Source organism: Lytechinus pictus, chromosome 2 (assembly GCF_037042905.1).
Source record: "Lytechinus pictus isolate F3 Inbred chromosome 2, Lp3.0, whole genome shotgun sequence".
In the NCBI taxonomy this organism is placed as follows: domain Eukaryota; kingdom Metazoa; phylum Echinodermata; class Echinoidea; order Temnopleuroida; family Toxopneustidae; genus Lytechinus; species Lytechinus pictus.
This window is the reverse complement of record NC_087246.1, coordinates 27,677,486-27,697,447: the sequence shown is the minus strand read 5'-3', so window position 1 is coordinate 27,697,447 and position 19,962 is coordinate 27,677,486. Positions and strand designations below refer to the sequence as shown.

General features: G+C 36.2%; 1 protein-coding gene across 1 annotated transcript in view; it reads right to left on the bottom strand.

The window, feature by feature from the left end:
* LOC129282116 (uncharacterized) overlaps positions 1-19,962 on the bottom strand; it is a 65,219-nt gene that overhangs the window by 20,648 nt on the left and 24,609 nt on the right. The window contains exons 3-5 of the mRNA XM_064095586.1: positions 12,856-13,081; positions 4,603-4,740; positions 3,679-3,956 (exon numbers count right to left, since the gene is read on the bottom strand). Of these exons, the coding sequence (XP_063951656.1) occupies positions 3,679-3,956; positions 4,603-4,740; positions 12,856-13,081 (642 nt within the window). The remainder of the gene's footprint in view (positions 1-3,678; positions 3,957-4,602; positions 4,741-12,855; positions 13,082-19,962) is intronic.

Genomic DNA, 19,962 nt, shown 5'->3' with positions numbered 1-19,962 from the left:
GTTGCATTTATGGAAATAAAAATGTACTGCAATAAAGAGTCATCAAATACTGTAAATAATCATTTAAATAAACAATACCTAATACTACTATGTAGAAATATTAAGCAATCAATTATCAGTAGTACTAGTACTGCATGAATGCAGTATATAAAAATAGGCAACTGAATTTTAAAGATAAGGCAATTAATATTGCTTTTTGCTTTTCTCTATCTCTATTTTTGCCTTTGCACTTTTTTTAAAGTACTAGCAGTTGAATGATTATAATAAATCCTATTCCATGTGTAACTATTTCCATTTTTCCTGATCAAATTTCCTTTCTAATTAAGCCCACATATAAAAAAAGTCAGAGACATCTCCTAATCACAGCCAATATGAAAATCTATCAACAAAAAGCAATAAAGAAAATTATACTAAAATAAACATTCCCAAGTAACGCTAACTGGATTAGTGTATTCGTTCTTGAAACCAAACTGTCTGTGATCCCATGACGTATTAAGTAGTAAAAATGATCATACTCATGACATTAAAAAGGACAGAGATTGCTGAGTAGCAGAAAACAACCTGAAGCTACTTTTGAGTTATGTTGTCAGTGAGAGACATAGTTCTTCTCCCTCATTTTTTGAACGCAAGCATGTCGGATCGGGTGGAAGCAGCAGGCTTGCTGTGGTTCCTTCCACATTCTGCGATTGCTTCCTCCTTTCCTAATTTGATTTTCCCTCTTTTTCCCCTCAACCTCCCATCATCCCTAACAATGCCGAGCCTCTCACTCACTGCTGATTTGGAGTAAGACAGAATAAGGTAATCATACGATGATGATGATGATTACTGCCTGAAAGGGCAAGGAATTCTTGCATAAATTACCATTATTATCATGATTATCAACCATGATTATCTTGTTGAAATTCTACACAAGCGAAACATGAAAAATAACCTTGCATATATCAGCAACATTGATTCCTAATCCTGATCCTAAATTTTCTTAACCAAATAACCTACCGCAAACCTAACCCATACACTGTGGCCCGTATTTTGAAGTCGGGTTTAACTTAAACTCAGGTTTAAAGTTGTGGTTTAAGTATGGATAGCCAATTGTTACATAAATCACTAACAGTAGAGATATCATATTTCAGTTCATCTGGCTCTCGAAATCATTCATTGTCTAGGAAGTAAAAATAGATGATTGTCTTCACCATCGATGAATCAGGAAAGAGCACAGTACACATAGGAAACATAAAACTTAATAACAATTTTGACACTTTTGGCTTCCCATAATTTTAGCATAGAGTTAGACCATGGTCTAAATTAAACCTGACTTCAGAATACGGGGCTATACGTCTTTGGAGATATTAACGAGTTTACACACTGTCTTTGTCGAAAATTGGTGAACAAGAACATCAGATCGTCCTAAGTTTCGGAACTGACAAATTATTGCAAATGTGTCGTTTGTCCAGATTCCAGGATGAAACTGCTGTTTTGATTCACCAACTTTCAACAAAGACGCTCCTGAATCGTCGTGGGACCGAAAAATCCCTGCCGAGGCATGAGAACAGACATCACTGCCTGTGGGAGAATTTTTATTGGTATGATGGTGCCCTTATCGCTATATCATAGATTCCTTGATGAATAATTGCATGGCTTATGGCTTAAAAAGATCTTAAAGATTGCAATAATGATGGAATAAGCAGTGGAATCAGAAATTATTTTGAATCCTAGACAAATCCCCAACAAAAAAGTTGATTTAAATAAAAAGAGAAAAATCCAACAAGCCTAACACTGAAAATTTCATCAAAATCAGATGTAAAATAAGAAAGTTAGGACATTTCAAAGTTTTTCACTTAATTTCACAAAACAGTTATACGCACATCCTGGTCGGTATGCAAATGAGAAGACTGATGACGTCATCCACTCACGATTTCTTTTGTATCTTATTGTATGAAATATTCGAATTTTCTCCTAATTATCAGGTGAAACAAGATTAATTCCTCCCCGAACATGTGGAATTAGCACTATTAAATACTATATGGATCAGTCAAGTTGGTCCTTGTCAAATCTGTAAAAATTGAAAAAATGTATATTTCAAACAAGAAAAGACAAAATAAATAGTGAGTGAGGGACATCATAGACTCTCTCATTTGCATGTCACTGACTTGTTCATATAACTATTTAATGAAAAATAAAGAGAAACTTTAAAATGTCAAAACTTTCTTATTTTAGGCCTACACCCAATTTTGCTGAAATTTTTTTTGATGAAATTTTCAGCATTATACTTTTTGGATTTTCTCTATTGATTAAAATGAACATTTTTCTCAGGTGGACTTGACCTGTAAGGACTGTAATAAGGATGGAATAAGCATTAGAATCAGTCATTATTTTGAATCATACCCAAATTCCCAACTACCTTTAATTGCATATATAATGTCTATATTTCCTTTCATCATATTGCAATAAACTGTACTATGACCCTTTCAAACAGGCTGAAAAATTGAATAGATTATGCATTGAATGATTTCCAATGAAACTAAGTACATGATTGAGGTCAGTACACCCTTACTAGACTTCTGTCTCTAGCCATGCTTCAGCCTGGCATATATTACCTACTTAGCAATTAATCATAATTGCTTGATATAACGAGGCTTTCCGAATTCAAGATTAAGGGTAATTGATGGTAATGCATGAAAATCGTACGATAAGAAACAGTGAATAATCCAATCGAGGATATTAAATTATGTAAGCACAGCTGATTTGCATTGGATATGTTTTCATGATATATTCTTTTAGATGGAATTTATTTCTTTTTTCATTAAGTATCTTTGATGCTACAGCAGCAGTTTGAAAAGTAAGGTTAAAAATGAAGATTAAATCAGAAAATATAATCTTATAGGTGCAGCTCTTGTCTGCTATAATATAATCTGCAGCTCTTGCTTGCTATTACGAATCTGATACTGTTACACGAAATGAAAGCAACACGTCTGACGCGGAAGACTATGAAGGGTGGGTGCGAAGTTTGCAGCCACCGTCTCCCACCTAACTTTACTTTTTTCTTTTCATCAATGATAGTCCAGCGGCGGTTTTTCTTTCTTACTAAAACAAAAAAACGACTACAGCAATACAGAAGTGTACAAGTGGTGTCTGCTTCTCAGCCACTGTTTGTAGTCTACCGCATCAGACGTATGTCGCATATGTTTCACGCACCAGCATCATACTCGTAACAGCAAACACTGCAGCCTCCGCCTAGATTATGGGATAGCAGGGAGCCAGCTCAGCACCTATTCACTTCCAAGTTCCCGTTGTTTTGTCAATGACGATATGGGAGAAGTAGAATGCAACGGATGCTCAGCCGGATCCTCCTAGCTGAAGGACACAAATAAAATGGTGGAGCATTGTGGCCCAGTGGATTAGTCTTCGGACTTTAAAACAGAGGGTCGTGGGTTTGAATCCAAGCTATGGCGTAATTTCTTTCAGCAAGAAATTTATCCACACTGTGCTGCACTCAACCCAGGTGAGATGAATGGGTACCCGGTAGGAAGAAATGCCTTGAATGCTTTGAGCGCCTAGGCAGCCCAGCTAAAGCCGGGGTAATAATAGCAGGGCCCGCTGGGAGAACAGTTTTCAGAACTGTAGTGGCTTCCCTGGGTAAATATACTTGTATTATTATTCTGATGTAGGAAGGATTCTCACCTGGATAATCTGCAAGCAGGATGACACACTGGGAATTATCCTGGGTGCACCAAGGCGGGTAGTACACCCCGTTGATGCACTCCGGTCTGTCGCAGTACCTCTGACCCTTGAACACGGCCGTAGCCGACGACTCGGTGGTCAGCACCTCGATCTCGTTGGTGGAGATGGTCAGGTAGGCGGTCATCTGGGAGCTCTGCAGGACCCTCCAGTGGTCAACGATCATGCCTTCCACGCTGTAGAGGTTGGTCACCAATGCAGTAGAGACAAACCAACCAAACCTATAGAGGAGAGGGAGTTATCTTTTTTTTATATGAAAAATTACATGGAAATAATACAGCAAATTAATGATTCATTTTTCAGAAAATGCTTTAAATTCTATAGTATATTTCAAAGGCTTTTTAGGTGAAAACACAGAAATTTATTCATTGTATGATTTAAAAGTATCAAGTTGCTTTGAACAGTTAAAAATTATTATAATATTATATCAAACTTTTGCAAAAATATGTTTTCAATGTCATACATAATTTTCAAAAGAAGTTTCATTTGTACCATGATCCAAAACGGTTTATGCAATTTTTTTTATTATTGCGCTTCCCTTTTAATAGCACCCTTTGACCATATTGTACATTTAATTTGATTTTTTTCGTGTACGCGATAAGAGTAATATTTTTATGTAAAAAAATCTGCATAGTCAATGGTTTTGTACCATGGTACAATTGACACCTGTTTCAGAATAAGAGCCAAAGTGTGCATTGTTTACTTATATATGTCAAGATGTATGACAGAAAAAGACTTGTAATTGTTGGAAATTGAAATAAATTAATGAAATGAATGAGAGTATATGAAATAGAGAATGTACATTTAAATCATATGTCATATGTAATTATCAAAATAAAACTAAGAAATATGAGATCAAATTTTTACCTTGCCTGGACACCAATAGGTCCAAGATCCACTATCTCCTGCGTATCCATCCAGGGTTGTAAGCTCAGCGGATCATCCAACCATACTTCTGCATCAATCGATGGAGAGCGCATTGTTCGGCTACTTTTACCTTCACACCTGCAGAGGCAAATATTGGTCAGATGTCAGAAATGCATGAGTAACATTCATTTGTGTGACTACATTTTAAAGCTTGAACTGATGATAAAAGTTTAAGTTGCGGCCTGTATAAAATAGTTTTTGACAGTTATGCATATGAACTGCCAAAATGAGAGTTAAAGGTTTCACCAGACAATTTAAAAAGGCATGACTAAACTAAGAAAAAAATAAATTTTAATTTGAAGCAAAAATTTATACTTGCACCAAAATGTCACTAGATAGATATCTTACGAACCATGATATGAATGTTTTGTGAAAATTAGCAAAATTTAAAATACCATGACTTGCTGGATTTACATCTTATATTTCAGTGTTATGTTTTTTCTATTTTTATTTCAAACGAACTTATTGTTGGGGTGAAGTTGGCCTTTAAATGGGTGACTTTATTCTATCTAGAGCTGCATTCTGTCACTTGTCAATACTTTCTATGCATGAATAAAGATGTCAAGTAAATCAGATGAGGGAGGGGCTGGAGACTGCAGGATGTCTAAACTGTGACTTGATTAATCTTCTGGGACCTTGGGATTTCCCAATATTGATTGGATAAACCTCTCAATTTTTATAGTCTGGATCAATTTATCTAGGCCAAAAGACCATGAGTGTGTTCTTGAATCATGATCACCTTGTTCACATTTTAGATATATATAACAATTTTTTTTCTTCCAGTCTATGCTCAGGTTACTAAACTAGTTCCCCAAAAGATTAGGGGTCTGTTATTTAAAAGTATAGTAACTTTGCCATCCAATAGTAAGTATCATTGTAACATTGCTCAGCAGCCAATCAAAATCAAGGATTTCAAAGAAGTCACCAATAGATGGCATAGTAACTAATAATCATAGTAACTTATACCCTCTTCACACTGGCCACAAACACCATTGCATGCAGTCTCGGGACAGTCCCGGTACTGTAGCGGTGTTGCCTTAAGTGTGAATTCTCGGACCCACAATAAACTACGTCCGGATAACATTGCCTGGCAATAACTCCGCAACAAACTATCACTAGGCAAGCCATAGTAATAGCAGCGGGACAGCCCCGTGACTATCGCGGTGTTCCTTCAGTGTGAAGGCACACTGCTACAACACCAGGATAAACCACTTGTGATATGTTTACTGTAATGTGGGGGCATCGTGGTCTAGTGGTTGTTACTCTCGTCTTTGAATCTGAAGGACGTGGGTTTGATTCCCCGCCCTCAAGTATTTCCGTTGTATCAGAGTCGCGTCACTCATGGGGTCACAAGCCTACACTTGCTGCAGTGTGAATGGGTACAAGAAATTTATCCCGGGACTGTGCCAGGATAACTTTTCTACTGTGAATGCATTTATAGCGGTGTTGCCGTCCCGTGACAGCACCGGGATAAATTTGAAAACCAGTGTTAGAGTATAGGGTATAATATGCAAAAGAGCCTAAAAGGCTTTTCTCAGGAAAATCTTTGTCCAGTATATGCTGAACTATAGATTGCTTGGTCTATTGGAAGAAGGGGATATGTAGTGTACCATTAAGAGAGATGCCCGTAATATTTAAAACGGATTGCAACGTTAAGCACACAGTTTCCCAATAGACTTACATTTATGCAAACTTCAATAATTAATTGTATTTCTCATGTTACAGGGCACAAATAGCATTTATTGTTACTTGTAGTAAAAACAATAAATATTCATTTGAATGAGTTGCATTATATCAAAACGCACATGAACAAAGTACAAATATGGAACATATAGATTAAACTTTAAAACAAAATAAGAACAAATTTATTACACTACTACGGTTTTATCAAAAACAAATAGTGAAGAAAGGGGATTCAGCAAAACTTAATATAGGCTTTAACGTATCAAGAACCAAATGCCCTTCAAATATTTTTAAATGGACTATAAATGAAATACAGAATTCTAAAACACAGGACAAATCTTCAGGTGAAATGCAATTTACAAAATAAAGCCCCAAAACAACTATTACGCTACTAGAAACCCTCTGATAAAGCTGAAAGCACCTAACTAGGTCAAACACCCAGATTCCCTCTCCTTGTCAACCCACTATAAAAGGGGTGTAAAATCAATTCAGGATGCGTGGAGCAATTTTAAGAGAAAGACTGACTTGATTAGACCTCAGGGACAGAGATACTGTCCCAGTCAACCTAGGATGACATGATGACTTCTGACTATCTGTGATTAGTTCCTTGTTAAGAACATGGAGGTAATTAGGGATGAAGTATACATGGGTCATTGACACGAGGGTAGGTGAACCACATAGGCACTTCATTGACAGTCATGACAGTTATTGAGTTGTAAAGCGGTCGCAGGGAGGAAAGCTTAACATCGAGTTCGAGGATGATTATTTACTTGAAGCCCTGTTTGATCAGTTTTTCATCCTCAAAATGGCAGCATATGTCATTTCAGTGATAAACTTTGCCTTCTGAAGTTCATCAGAAATAGAGATTAAAAACAATTGCCTTTAGAAATCAGAGGAGCATTTCTTTAACATTTGTCATCCAACAAATTTCCTTGTTTTCGATAAGATGAGAGGCACAAATATCTGACTGTTACTATGGCAACTATCGGATAAACAATTACAAGGTCTTTCAGGAACACTACCCAGAAACTTGCCTGTTGTTTGGAAATGGTGGCCTTGAAATTTACATTTTAAATACTAATTTGATGATTTTAGTCATTTCACAATTCATAGCATTCAGTGCAAGAATTGAATGATACTGATGCAATAACATTCAACATTTTGTATTCTTTTTATAAAGGCACAAGTACTACATGTGGCTACTTTGATCAAAATATGAATGATAATAAACCAAAGAGAAGAGAAGCAAATGGGGCAACATTACACTTTGTCTATAAAACTTTCTGATGTTAGAGAGTTGTATCTTCTTTTCAGACTTTAATGATGCTAGATTATTTCATGATGTAAACAAAACTATAAAGAGGATCTTGAAGTCCTCCAAAAATTGGCAACAATCCCATCAACCAATTGGATAGCGATTATGCCGGTACTACTGTTCAGGTACACGGCTACGAACTTGACACCATAGTTGTTCATGCCTGTCTAACACGCAAACCACGTGTTGATAATTCAGACTATGCGTTACAGGTCACTGACCTTCCTAAGGCACTACTCCCTCGCTTACGCTTCCTCTGTTTAGCACTTCTACCATAACCACAAACACACACGTCATGGGTAAACTTGGAATACCTCGCTCAAGCTGAAGAGTAATGCTTTCCTAGGACTCGTAAGCTCTAATTATATCAATATGGGTTTTTATATAGAAGAAGCTCAATCAAAATTGAAAGTCAATAGCAATGCGTAGTGTTACAAGGTTGCATATCTTGATTCGATCCTGCCAAAATTTCTGGAGTTTAAACCCATAGCTTCAAGATTTGTAAATCCTAAATCCTCAATGCTGTTGATTCTTCAAATTTTGAATAAGCTCCTATAACTAAGACCAATTTTTCCTCAAAATGAAGAAAAATTGAGACTATAATCCATCAGATTGCAAAAACCTTTTGCACCTTTGTGCAAGCAATGGACAAAGGGCAGTTTGCAAAGGAATCTCACACAAGGCACCTTATCATAGACTACCAAAGGAGTATCCTCAGTATATATATTTTTTTCAAATTATCCAACCATTTCAGTAAAGAAACAACAATAGGGAATATGTAAAATCGACTGTGAAAAATGCTGTGTGGGATTACTTGCTAAAAGACTTGACCTCAGGACGAAAATCTAGCCAGATCATTGTCACTTCCATACCCATACCGAAGTCATGTTTGAATCCTCAAACACTTCTTTAGTTATTGCAAAACCAAGATATATTACCTCTGTGACCTTTCACCCTAAAATTAATCAGATCATTACTACTCTTATATGCATACAGTACTTAAAGCAAGTTGGTAGGTAATCCATCAAATGTTTCTGCAGTTATCGCAAGAACAAAAACCAAATGGACAGATGGATTGACGGACAATTTGAAAACATCAAGCCTAGCTCCCAAAACCATTGGAGGCATAAAGAGTGACATGGGTAGTGGAAAAAAGAATTAAGAGTAGTTGGACGAAGGATGCAACTGATTTGAGCAACTTGCATCTCTGTAGCTAAAAGGAGGGCAATCATCATGAGGAACTACCCTCTAGTAGATTTCAGTGAGTCAGAAGGAACATCTTCCATCAGAACCACCAACGTCACCAGACGATCTCACCAGGAAACATTCAGCTGACAAAGCGCCCCTAAAGTACCGCAAGTCACATCTCCTTTCTCAGAAGGTATTGCTAATATGAGTCCAGTCCTATTAGGCACAAGTTTGGCTAATTAGTATCCTTTCTCGTATCGTATTCTGACCACAAAATTACTGGCAATAAAAAGCTTTGAATGGAATATGGTATGAGTGATAAAGGCTAAGGTACTCCTACAGGTGAGATGGAAGTAGGCCTTTTTTGTCAGAGTTGCTATACTATGAACACCAAAATTGGTGCTGACCACTATGATTTTTCTCAACTCTGATTGACTTCTTGAAATATATGTAAAACAACTTCCACATATCCAAAGCAGATAGAGTTGTAATCTAAAGCAAAATTAATGATTAAATAAAGTTGAAAATAGTGCTCATGATTAGATTAAAGTACAAATTATGATTGATTATTTGAGTTGTATTTTTTACATTCAACTAAAGGATAAAGTTTGCATCAGTCCTGCAGAAAGGCAATAGCTGCTGAACCCTTATCTACTGTCCTTTACCCAGTTCTCGTCTGAAGAAGGCAGTAGGGCTGATTATAAAAAAAAATGAAATAAGATGATTATGATGTTAACAGGTGGAAGAATATCTTGTTGATGAATGGGAGGGGTTTGAATGTTTCATACAAGGCTCATTTATTGATAATTATGGCATGAGATAAGATTGATATTAACAGGTGAAAGAATGTCTTGCTGATGAATGGGAGTGGTTTGAAGGGCGATCATGAAGTATCATCCCCTTCGAACATGAACGGGGATATGACTCATTACATTCAGAGTACTTTGATAATTCCTCCCTCTTCCTCCACTTTACTGGTGGTGTAATAATCACAAATTATTGCCGATCAAGAAGTATTCCAAAAAAGTATTGTAACCAACGAAATTGGGGAGTGATTTATATCAATCTTTACATGAATGATTTGAGGAAGATCAACCATAGATAGTGTGAGGGGCTTAGTGAAAGCCAAAGAATGATAAAACTCTGAAGAAGTAGCAAAACTAAATGAAACCACTGCAGTAAAAGTCATGTTGTCAAAAATACAAGACCCCAAGTCTCATTCACTGGTAACCAAGTGTTCATTGTAAAAGAAACAAAGCGAGCCTTTTTCGACAAAATGAATCGATACCAAATTTCTCACAGAAGAGAAAGACCACATGAAATAAAACTTTAAGATCACTTGAGTGCTAGTTTATACCTTTACCTTTTTAAAAATATTTTCATGTTCCAATTGCCTTAATATACAGAGGTCTTTTTTGTGTGACTCATGCATCTAACCAGCAGGAAGAATTCAGAATACTAGCTGGAATTAGAACTTCTTTTCAGTGTCACTCTATGGGAAACACAAAAAGTTATAAATATATAGACAACTACAATTATATAAGCAATGATGATACTGTTTCCAAATACCCCTCATTCTAACTTTGAGAAGTCTTTTTGCATGACTCAAGCATCTACCAGCAAGCGGATTTTGTACGGCACAGAATGTGAGCTGGTTTTTTCTAATATCACTAAAAGAGAAACACAAAAAAAGCTTTAAATATAGACAACTACAATTATATAAGCAATGATGATACTGTTTCCAAATACCCCTCATTTTAACTTTGAAAAGTCTTTTTGCATGACTCAAGCATCTACCAGCAAGAGGAGTTTGTACAGCACAGAATGTGAGCTGCTTCCTCACTGTCACTCGATGGAAACACAAAAAGCTATAAATATGGACAACCTCAATAAGTGATAAGAATACTGTTTCCATATACCCCTCATTCCTACTTTGAGAGGTCTTTTTGCATGACTCAAGCATCTAACCAGTGTGAGAAGTTTTGGACGGCACAGAATGTGAAATGCTCTTTTAATATCACTAAAAGGGAAAAAAGATATAAATATAGACAACTTCAATTATAAGTGATGATGATAATGTTTCCATATACCCCTCATTCCAACTTCGAGGGGTCTTTTTGCATGACTAAAGCATCTACCAGCATGAGGATTTTTTACGGCACAGAATGTGAGCTGCTTTTTTTACTGTCACTAAATAAGGAAACACAAAAAGCTATAAATATAGACAACTTCAATTATAAGTGATGATAATGTTTCCATACACCCCTCATTCCAACTTCGAGATGTCTTTTTTGCATGACTCAAGCATCTAACCAGCGTGAGAAGTTTTGGACAGCCCAAAGGAAAAGGGGGAAATCAAGTGTCATGTTCTGTACAATCACACCAGAGAGGTAAAGGGAAAACTAGACACACACAGAGGGGAAGAAGTCCAACTATTTAGCCCATGACATCAGGGGCCCGTAGCACAAAGCTTACCAATCATCCTACATTTTATTCATAATTGATTGCATTGACTAAAATGTACAATTAATTGTGCACATCAAGCATACAGTTAATTACTAACCTATTTGTTATGGTACCCTGGTTAAGGCGGAAAAAAATTAATTGCACTCTTGATGAAGACCACCAATCTTTTGAAATATTTGGGAATCTCGAGCAAGATTAATTCATGTAAAAAATGCAAGCTTGCACTACATATCATATGTGTAAAAATTTCATCCAACACTGGTAAAATATCTGGTATCTTCTAATCTGGTTAGCATTTCTAAAAAGAAAACACCTAGTGGATGTTTCATAAAGCTGTTTCTCAGGTCACGAGCGACTTTATGAACGACTGGTGATCCTTTCTTGTGGTAAGTGATGCACACCAAATTTTTATTCATGTTGATTTAGCACCTAAGAAAGGATCACCAGTCATTCATAAAGTCGTTGATAATTAACGATCAGCTTTGTGAAACACCTACCAGGTATTATATGTAATCTGGTGGGTACGAAAACACCTAATGACTGTGTGCAGTGTAACTTTAACCAATGTTTGAGGCATTGATGAGAAACGTACCAGCTGCTTCAGATGGGACCTTGGAATCAGCATCATCATGGTATAAGAACCCCATCTTGTAATTGATCAACATGGACGTTATTTTAAGACATTCATGTTTACATTCCTAGTCCTGCATGCACTTAAACAAATTATTGCTTTGTCAGACATTTGTTTCAAGTTTGAGCCGGTTCAAACTGCCACAAACAAGTGTGGCAATAATAGTTATGTTCACTATTAAATTCAGAAATAATAATCCACATTATTTCAGAATCCTATTCATGAATTAACATGATCAAGTGCGGATCTTATTTTAGCAGCACCCAAATAATCCAGATTACTCTGATAGATTCTAATAAACATCCACAAATTCCTGAAAAGGATATAAGAGGTTTTTGTGAATAATTGTTTAAAACATATCGTCATACTAAAAGAATTTCACTCTACATTTTGTGGTTTGGCGGGTCATTTTTATATGAATTGGAATAGCAATCTATCTGATGGAAAATGAACAAAATTATGGTACATTTGCTATTATTAGATGTATGAAGATGTATCAAACAGAGGAACAATCATTGCATAAAATATAATAGTGATCATATACCTGGTTAATGCTGTTTGTGATCAATGACAAGCTGTAATGAAACAAGGACACAGTTCAGATCTTTTAACCCCCTTACATGACATTAATAAAGCCAGTGATCTTTAATAAGAATATCTGAGATGTCCAGGAACCCACAACATAAAGCTGAACAACTGACTCTGGGATCGATTTTTATGGTTGAACATACACAATAATCAATGAATTTAATCATAGAAATCCATTCCACGATCGATCGCTAAATTTCATGTCACACGGCCCAGATGACCCTTCTCTCATCTTGGACATGGTTAAATAGTTTTAGATTAAAAGCTTTTAAGAAATAGGACTCTTCTTTACAACATACATCCACATCTTTAAAATGCTTACATGGGATTAGCGCATCCTGTGATCTCTGAGACAGCCTGGGATGTCGAGATGACCTTTGTATCATCCGTTGCTATGGTAACATTGCTGTAGCCCATCACTTCTTGGAGGAGAATCTTAAGCACTTGATTAGTGAAGGCCTGGGATGGTCGCCATGATGTCGTGCTGCCTCCTATCACCACGGGATAGACATTCCCGTCGACCACAAAGTGCTGTTTGGACTCGAAATCTGCATGGTGGATAAAAAAAGATTAATGTTATAAAGCTGCTCACCTGATAAATATTTACAAATATTCATGTACATGAAAGAGGCTCTTATCTGAATGTAGGATTTGTCAGCATCAAGGATATCAAACCATTGGTATTTAGTAGCAGAAACTAATTCTTTTGGGATAACACAGATCTTGATAGTTCTGATCTGGAGTAACTCTAATTTTGCAAAGAGCACATTGATCTTATAGAAAGCACTGATCTTGGATAGATAGCACTGATCTTGAGTAGAAAGCACTGATCTTTGGCAGGAAGCACTGATCTTGAGTAGATAGCAATGATCTTGAGTAGAAAGCACTGATCTTTGGTAGGAAGCACTGATCGTGGGTAGATAACACTGATCTTCAGTAGATAGCACTGATCTTGGGTAGATAGCACTGATCTTGAGTAGCACTGATCTCTGGTAGGAAGCACTGATCTTGGATATATAGCAATTATCTTGAGTAGAAAGCACTGATATTTGGTAGGAAGCACTGATCTTCAGTAGAAAGCCCTGATCTTGAGTAGAAAGCACTGATCTTTGGTAGGAAGCACTGATCTTTGGTAGATAGCACTGATCTCAAGTAGAAAGCACTTATCTTAATTAGAAAGCACTGATTTTAAGTAGATAGTGCTAATCTTGAGAAGAAAGCACTGATCTTGGGTAGATAGCACTGATCTTGGGTAGATAGCACTGATCTTGATTAGAAAGCACTGATCTTTGGTAGGAAGCAATGATCTTGGGTAGATAGGACTATTCTTGAGTTGATGGTACTAATCTCAAGAAGAGAGCACTGATCTTTCATCAACAGCACCGATCACCAGTACTATGGGCAAGACAGTATCAATGATACTTTGGTAGGTGAAGAAAGGACGGCTCCTCATGAAATGACATTTGAACAATTTATCTCATTTGAACAATGTACAATATATAGCTGCTTTCCAGCAGGTCTCCAAGTCTCAGGACAAAGTCAGAGAAGGGAAACCTGATCAGTAAAAAACTATTGATTTATCTTGGCATATATTACCCGGAAAGTAGGTAAATTGTACGCTGCATCATCCACCAATCATAGGTGTTGAGGTGCAGATATTATATATCAATCATGTAAAAATAATCACCATGTGCTTCAAACAACAAACAAAATGTGTGAGTGACCAGAATTGCTAGCGGATAATAATACGCATTTGTACAGCGCCATCTATCTAAAAACAATTTATTCTGAGCCGTGTAATTATGATAACCCAAACTTTAGCTTGACCTGCCATTTCAAGCGCTGTGCATTCAAGGAATTAATCCTGCTGGGTACCCATTCACCTCACCTGGTTTGAGTGAAGCACAATGTGGGCAAATTTCTTGCTGACGGAAAACACGCCAAGGCTGACGTTCGAACCAATGACCCTTTCATTGAAATACAAGAGTCAGAACCACTTAACTGTAATTCTCCCACATACTTTCATGCTTCTGACTCTTAATCTATCCCAGTGAATACAATTTCAGAACATTGTTTCTTCAGAACTTCCACAAAGTTAACACCCCACTTTAAACTTTACCGTCTACATAGGTTCTTGCAACAACAAAAAACCCCTCTACAATGTTTCACTCTCTGTGACAGCACATTCGATGAAACACTCAGAGAGAAGAAAAACAGTTTTCATCACCTGTCTTCAGCAACATGTATCTCTTTCTTATCCCCAGTTAACTCAATCCCATGAACATTGGCTCGAATTGGAGAGAAACCCCTCGATTTTCGTGTGAATCTTGTTGGAGGTGTAATCCACGGACTTCCTGAGCGTAACGACAGATGAAGAGGTGCTCCAGTGGAAGGCTCAAGTATCATCTGTCATGCCTATTGTCCTCCCAGGTAAAAGATGAGCCATTGAAGCTTTGTATTAATTAGGTTTCTGAACCAGTAACCTGGATACTTCGATGACAGATGGCAGAACATCCCCTCATGTCCTAACATCCCTATCTTTGCTTTGATTTTACAAGACAATGCAAAATACAGATTACAGTTTTTCTGTTTTCTCATCTGCCGTTGATGATATTTGCGTTTTAAGAGATTAAAATTGCAGCGAATTTCCCCTTTTATTTCTATTTATATTATTTATTATATAATATACCATTATTGTGATCATATTTGATCTGGTTTGAATAAGCAATACTATACTACTATTTTCATTTGTTTAGAATAAATGATTCAATTCATATTTCGTAAGGATGGATTAAGTCTGTTAGAACAACACAGGGCAATCAATGTTTGATTCCATCCTCAGCTTTCCTATTTCCTATAAAAATGCACAAAATATGACACCCTCACCAAGGTACAAAGTCCAGACTCCTTGAAGATTGGTTTGTTAATTAGTCTCATGGATATGATCGTTAACGCGTTATCAAGATGATTCACTCCAAACTCTCATCTACCCACTTCAAGTGATGTTCAGCAAGGACAACATGCCTTCCCAAGAGATCCCCCGAGGAGGTTATGCTCAACATCAAAGAATTCTCCATCCTCCAAGAGACACTACCACCAAATACCTCCTGACATGTTTAGGAAGTAGGATAATTAGTTCAATATTCTTCAAGTGTCTGCAAGGTTGAATTCAAACGGGAGGCAAGGTGCCATCAATGAGTTTGCAACCATCTTCCCAGACACAAACTCTGTGCAAGATGTCATCCTCCTGATGGCTTTACGAGTTCGCATCCATCATTATTCTTCTCTGATGCAAAAACAAAGTGAGATATCACCTTAACAACTGATGTCAATTTTAGAATGACCCAGACAATAAAAGGATAAGATGACACTTTATTTGATTAACAAGGCAAGGTGAGAATTCAGAGATCACAATATAGACTGGCAAATACAACAAGTTAGAGAGACTGTACAGGTAAGGGCGATCATTTCCTGTCAAAACATACTCGGGGGACATTTAAAGTTTTGATAATTACCAACACATTTTGAACTGATTAGTCTTTATCATACTAATTGTAATTCAATGATATGCAGTTAGTCACTTTATTTAAAAAAAAGATGTGTTTCTTGTTCTAGGGCAGTATTCAATCAACATATTAAAAAAAACATGATTTTCAAAGAAGATAAATTCAAACAATGGTGTTGTTCAAGCAAAAGGAAATACTGAAAATAGATCATTTTAAAGGTAATTCTGCAGTATCATGTATATGTCAAATTTGACCGAAAACAATAGTGATCTTAACTCTTGTCTGCCACGGACAGAATCACTCCTGCGCCACTTTAATTTATATGTGCAACCTTAAGAGGAGTTTTGCATACACTAAATGCTAATTCAGCTTACAATAGTTTTTGATTGGTTTATTGTAGCTTTGTGTGTACACAGTTCAATGAGATGCAAACATCACTATTGTGTATGTGTCTATGAACAATAGACTTAATGCACTCTGTGTATTGTGAATAGAATGTAACTTGAGTCGAATTTGGCAGTCTGCTGTTTGTGAGTCTAGTCGAACAAAGCGGGCAAAGAATTAAGCATCGCTTCTTCTGGTTCATATATTTTTTTAAATTCTCAAATTTTTATAGGAAGTGCAATCAATTAATAACGTATCCATCTGTTGTACACTCGCAATCTCTCTTTATGACAATCTGTCTTTTTTTTTTTTACTATCTCAATTCACCTCGTTGCTTTTCTCCTTCCTCTCTCCCTCTTTCCCTTCATTTCTCTCTCTTTGATTTTCGCTCAATTTCCCTCTCTTTCTAATTCCTATTGTAATTCTCTCTGTCCTTTGCTTTGAGTAAACAACTTAAGATGATGAACCATATTATTTCATTATAACATTTTTAATCAGGATTATTACGGTAAAGAAAATAAAACGAGTCTTGCCATATAGATGTGAATTTTTAATCAATCTGTACGATTTTTTTAAACAACATTTTACAACAAATGCATGTAATATCAGTATCAATTTATTATTTAATCTAATTTATATCGTGATATAAGTGTCTTTAAGATGTAGAATTTGTGTAAATTCAGTTGTTCTTTGTTTGATATTGATTGTATTTTTTATGTAAATGATTGTAAAGGGTAATGCAATTCGGCTTTTCAGCCGCTATAGACACCCTTGTTGAATTAAACCGTTTTAAATAATTAAATAAATAAAAAAATACATTAAATACAATCCAAAATTGCCAATTCGTCCACTCACCACAAAGTCTACCTTCATTTATAGTCTAATGCCATTTCGTCTAAAAACCATTTGGTCCAATAACCATTTGGTCCAATCATCACTTTTTCTTTGCACATTTCGTCTCATAACCAGTTGGCCTAATATTAGTTTTATTTTTATTAATTTTTCCCCAATTAACACTTAGTGAGTGGACAAAATGGCAATTAAACCATGTGGATATTGGACGAACTGATGGTAGACCAAATTATAGAAGACGAGTTGGCAATTGGACGAATTGGCATTGGACCAAATGAAAATAAACCTCCAAGTTGACGTATATTAGTGGTGGTGGTGGTAGTAGTAGTAGTGATAGTAGTAGTAGTAGTAGTAGTAGTAGTAGTAGTAGTAGTAGTAGTGGTAGTAGTGGTAGTAGTAGTAGTAGTAGTAGTAGCAGAAGTAGTGATAGTAGTAATAGTAGTATTAGGAGCAGCAGCAGCACCAGCAGTAGTAGTATTAGAAGTAGTAGAAGAGAAGTAGTAGTAGTAGAAGTAGTAGTAGAAGTAGTATAGTAGTAGTAGTAGCAGCAGTAGTAGTAGTGATAGTAGTTATAGTAGTATTAGGAGCAGCAGCAGCACCAGCAGCAGCAGTAATAGTAGTAGTATTAGTAGTAGTAGAAGAGAAGTAGTAGTAATAGTAGTAGTAGAAGTAGTAGTAGAAGTAGTATAGTAGTAGTAGTAGCAGTAGTAGTGATAGAAGTAGTAGTAGTGATAGCGGTAGTGGTAGTAGTAGTAGCAGCAGCAGCAGTAGTAGTAGTGATAGCAGTGGTAGTAGTAGTAGTAGTAGTAGTAGCAGCAGCAGCAGTAGTAGTATATTAGTAGTAGTAGTAGTAGAAGAGAAGTAGTAGTAATAGTTGAAGTAGTATAGTAGTAGTAGTAGTAGTAGTAGTAGTAGTAGTAGTAGTAGTGATAGAGGTAAATAGTAATAGTAGTATTAGGAGCAGCAGCACCAGCACCAGCAATTGAAGTAGTAGTAGTAGTAGCAGTAGCAGTAGCAGTAGCAGTAGCAGTAGTAGTAGTCGTAGTAATAGTAGTAGTAGTAGAAGTAGTAGTACCACTCGTAGTAGTAGTAATAGTAGAATTAGTAGTCTCTAGAGGTGTATTTTGATCAAAACTTTCCTTTAAAATTCAGGGAACAAATCTCATCAGTAAATGTAATTTTTTCATAATGAAGGAGGACACATTCTAGAGACACGCCCACTGATGATTTAATATGTGGTGTCCACTCGCATCTCTGAGTAATATTTCCTCTTATTATTGGCCAAAATGACACTGCCCTTCTCTTTCTATGCCTTCTGCTGTGCATGGATATTTGAATAAATTAGCCATTATTACCAGAGATTATCTATCTTTATTGAATTTCATGACAAAGCATCTACTGTCATGCAGTAGGAGAATAAGCCAGTTCACGGTTGCTCATGATCAACTTTTCTCAAATGACCTTTGTGATTTTTCATTAGGATAAGCACTATCATTTTCAAATGTAGATGTTGCGTAAGCTTTAACGGTAGAGTATTTAAATTCTAAGAACAAAAGGCATTGTATAGACCAGGTGACTAAAATAGTACATCAGGGATAAAGTTGGAAATCTGTTTTATTGTCTGCCTTTGGCACATTTGACTATTGTTTAGGCTACTTTCAAATACCAGTGATTATGAAGGCTCTTTTTATTACTCTTCGGCTTGGATGTGATAAATATTTTGAAAGGAATACATGAATAATCATCAAATCACAAATGCCTACGTCAGTGAATTTGAAAGCCACCTTCATGGTTGTCTCCAATGACCTTTTTCTGCTTGTGCGCAGTTTACAACCGTGAACAGGCTTATACTACTAGTGTATGATATTCTGTGAGTTCATAGAGATGTAGGCCTACTCAATCTGTGAATTACCCTGCTCATTTATTTGAAGTGAGTATCAAATTTTGGTGAATCCATAAAATTTCAAATTTCAAATACATCATCAGATAAAGTGAAAGAGTGGAATCTAAAATCTAATATTTAGAGGTCAATTTTACAATTAAAACATGTATGTAAATATTCAGTTAACCAACAAAAATAGTTTTGGTATAAAACAACTTCCCAAGAATAAAATATAAAGTTTCAAGATAGTTTTCTGATATGCAAAGACCTAATTTGTCAATAATTTGTCCCATAGATCTTCATATGGCCTTTTCAACCAAAAACATTATTGACAGAGGGCGCCAAACCTGGCAAATGGAAAATTCAAACTTTAAAGAACATACATGTAGATGAAGTGGCAATTAGTCTATTACCCCAAATGTAATTCAAAAGGAATTAAATTTAGCAGTGATTAGATGTTCTGGGTCTTAGAACAACCAGTGTTGGACTTCTTGAAAAGTCATTATTCCAACTGATCAATCTCTGTTCAGTTGAAAATTAGCGACAAGGGCCTTTGTACCAAGGAACACAGAAGAATATCACTAAATCTAGCCATTTTCCTCACTTCACAACTTGCCAACTTGCCCTCTCCCCTCTTCTTTTTAAAGCGAATCCATGACTTAGGATAATCTGAATCAATCAGTATTTGAATAGGAGATGATTTATAGAGTGTGACAGTGTGAGATGAATCATGTGGGTTGATATGAGAGAAAGGGACAGTGATGGACATGTTATGCATCTCTAGTGGGCTTCTAAATACTGTCAT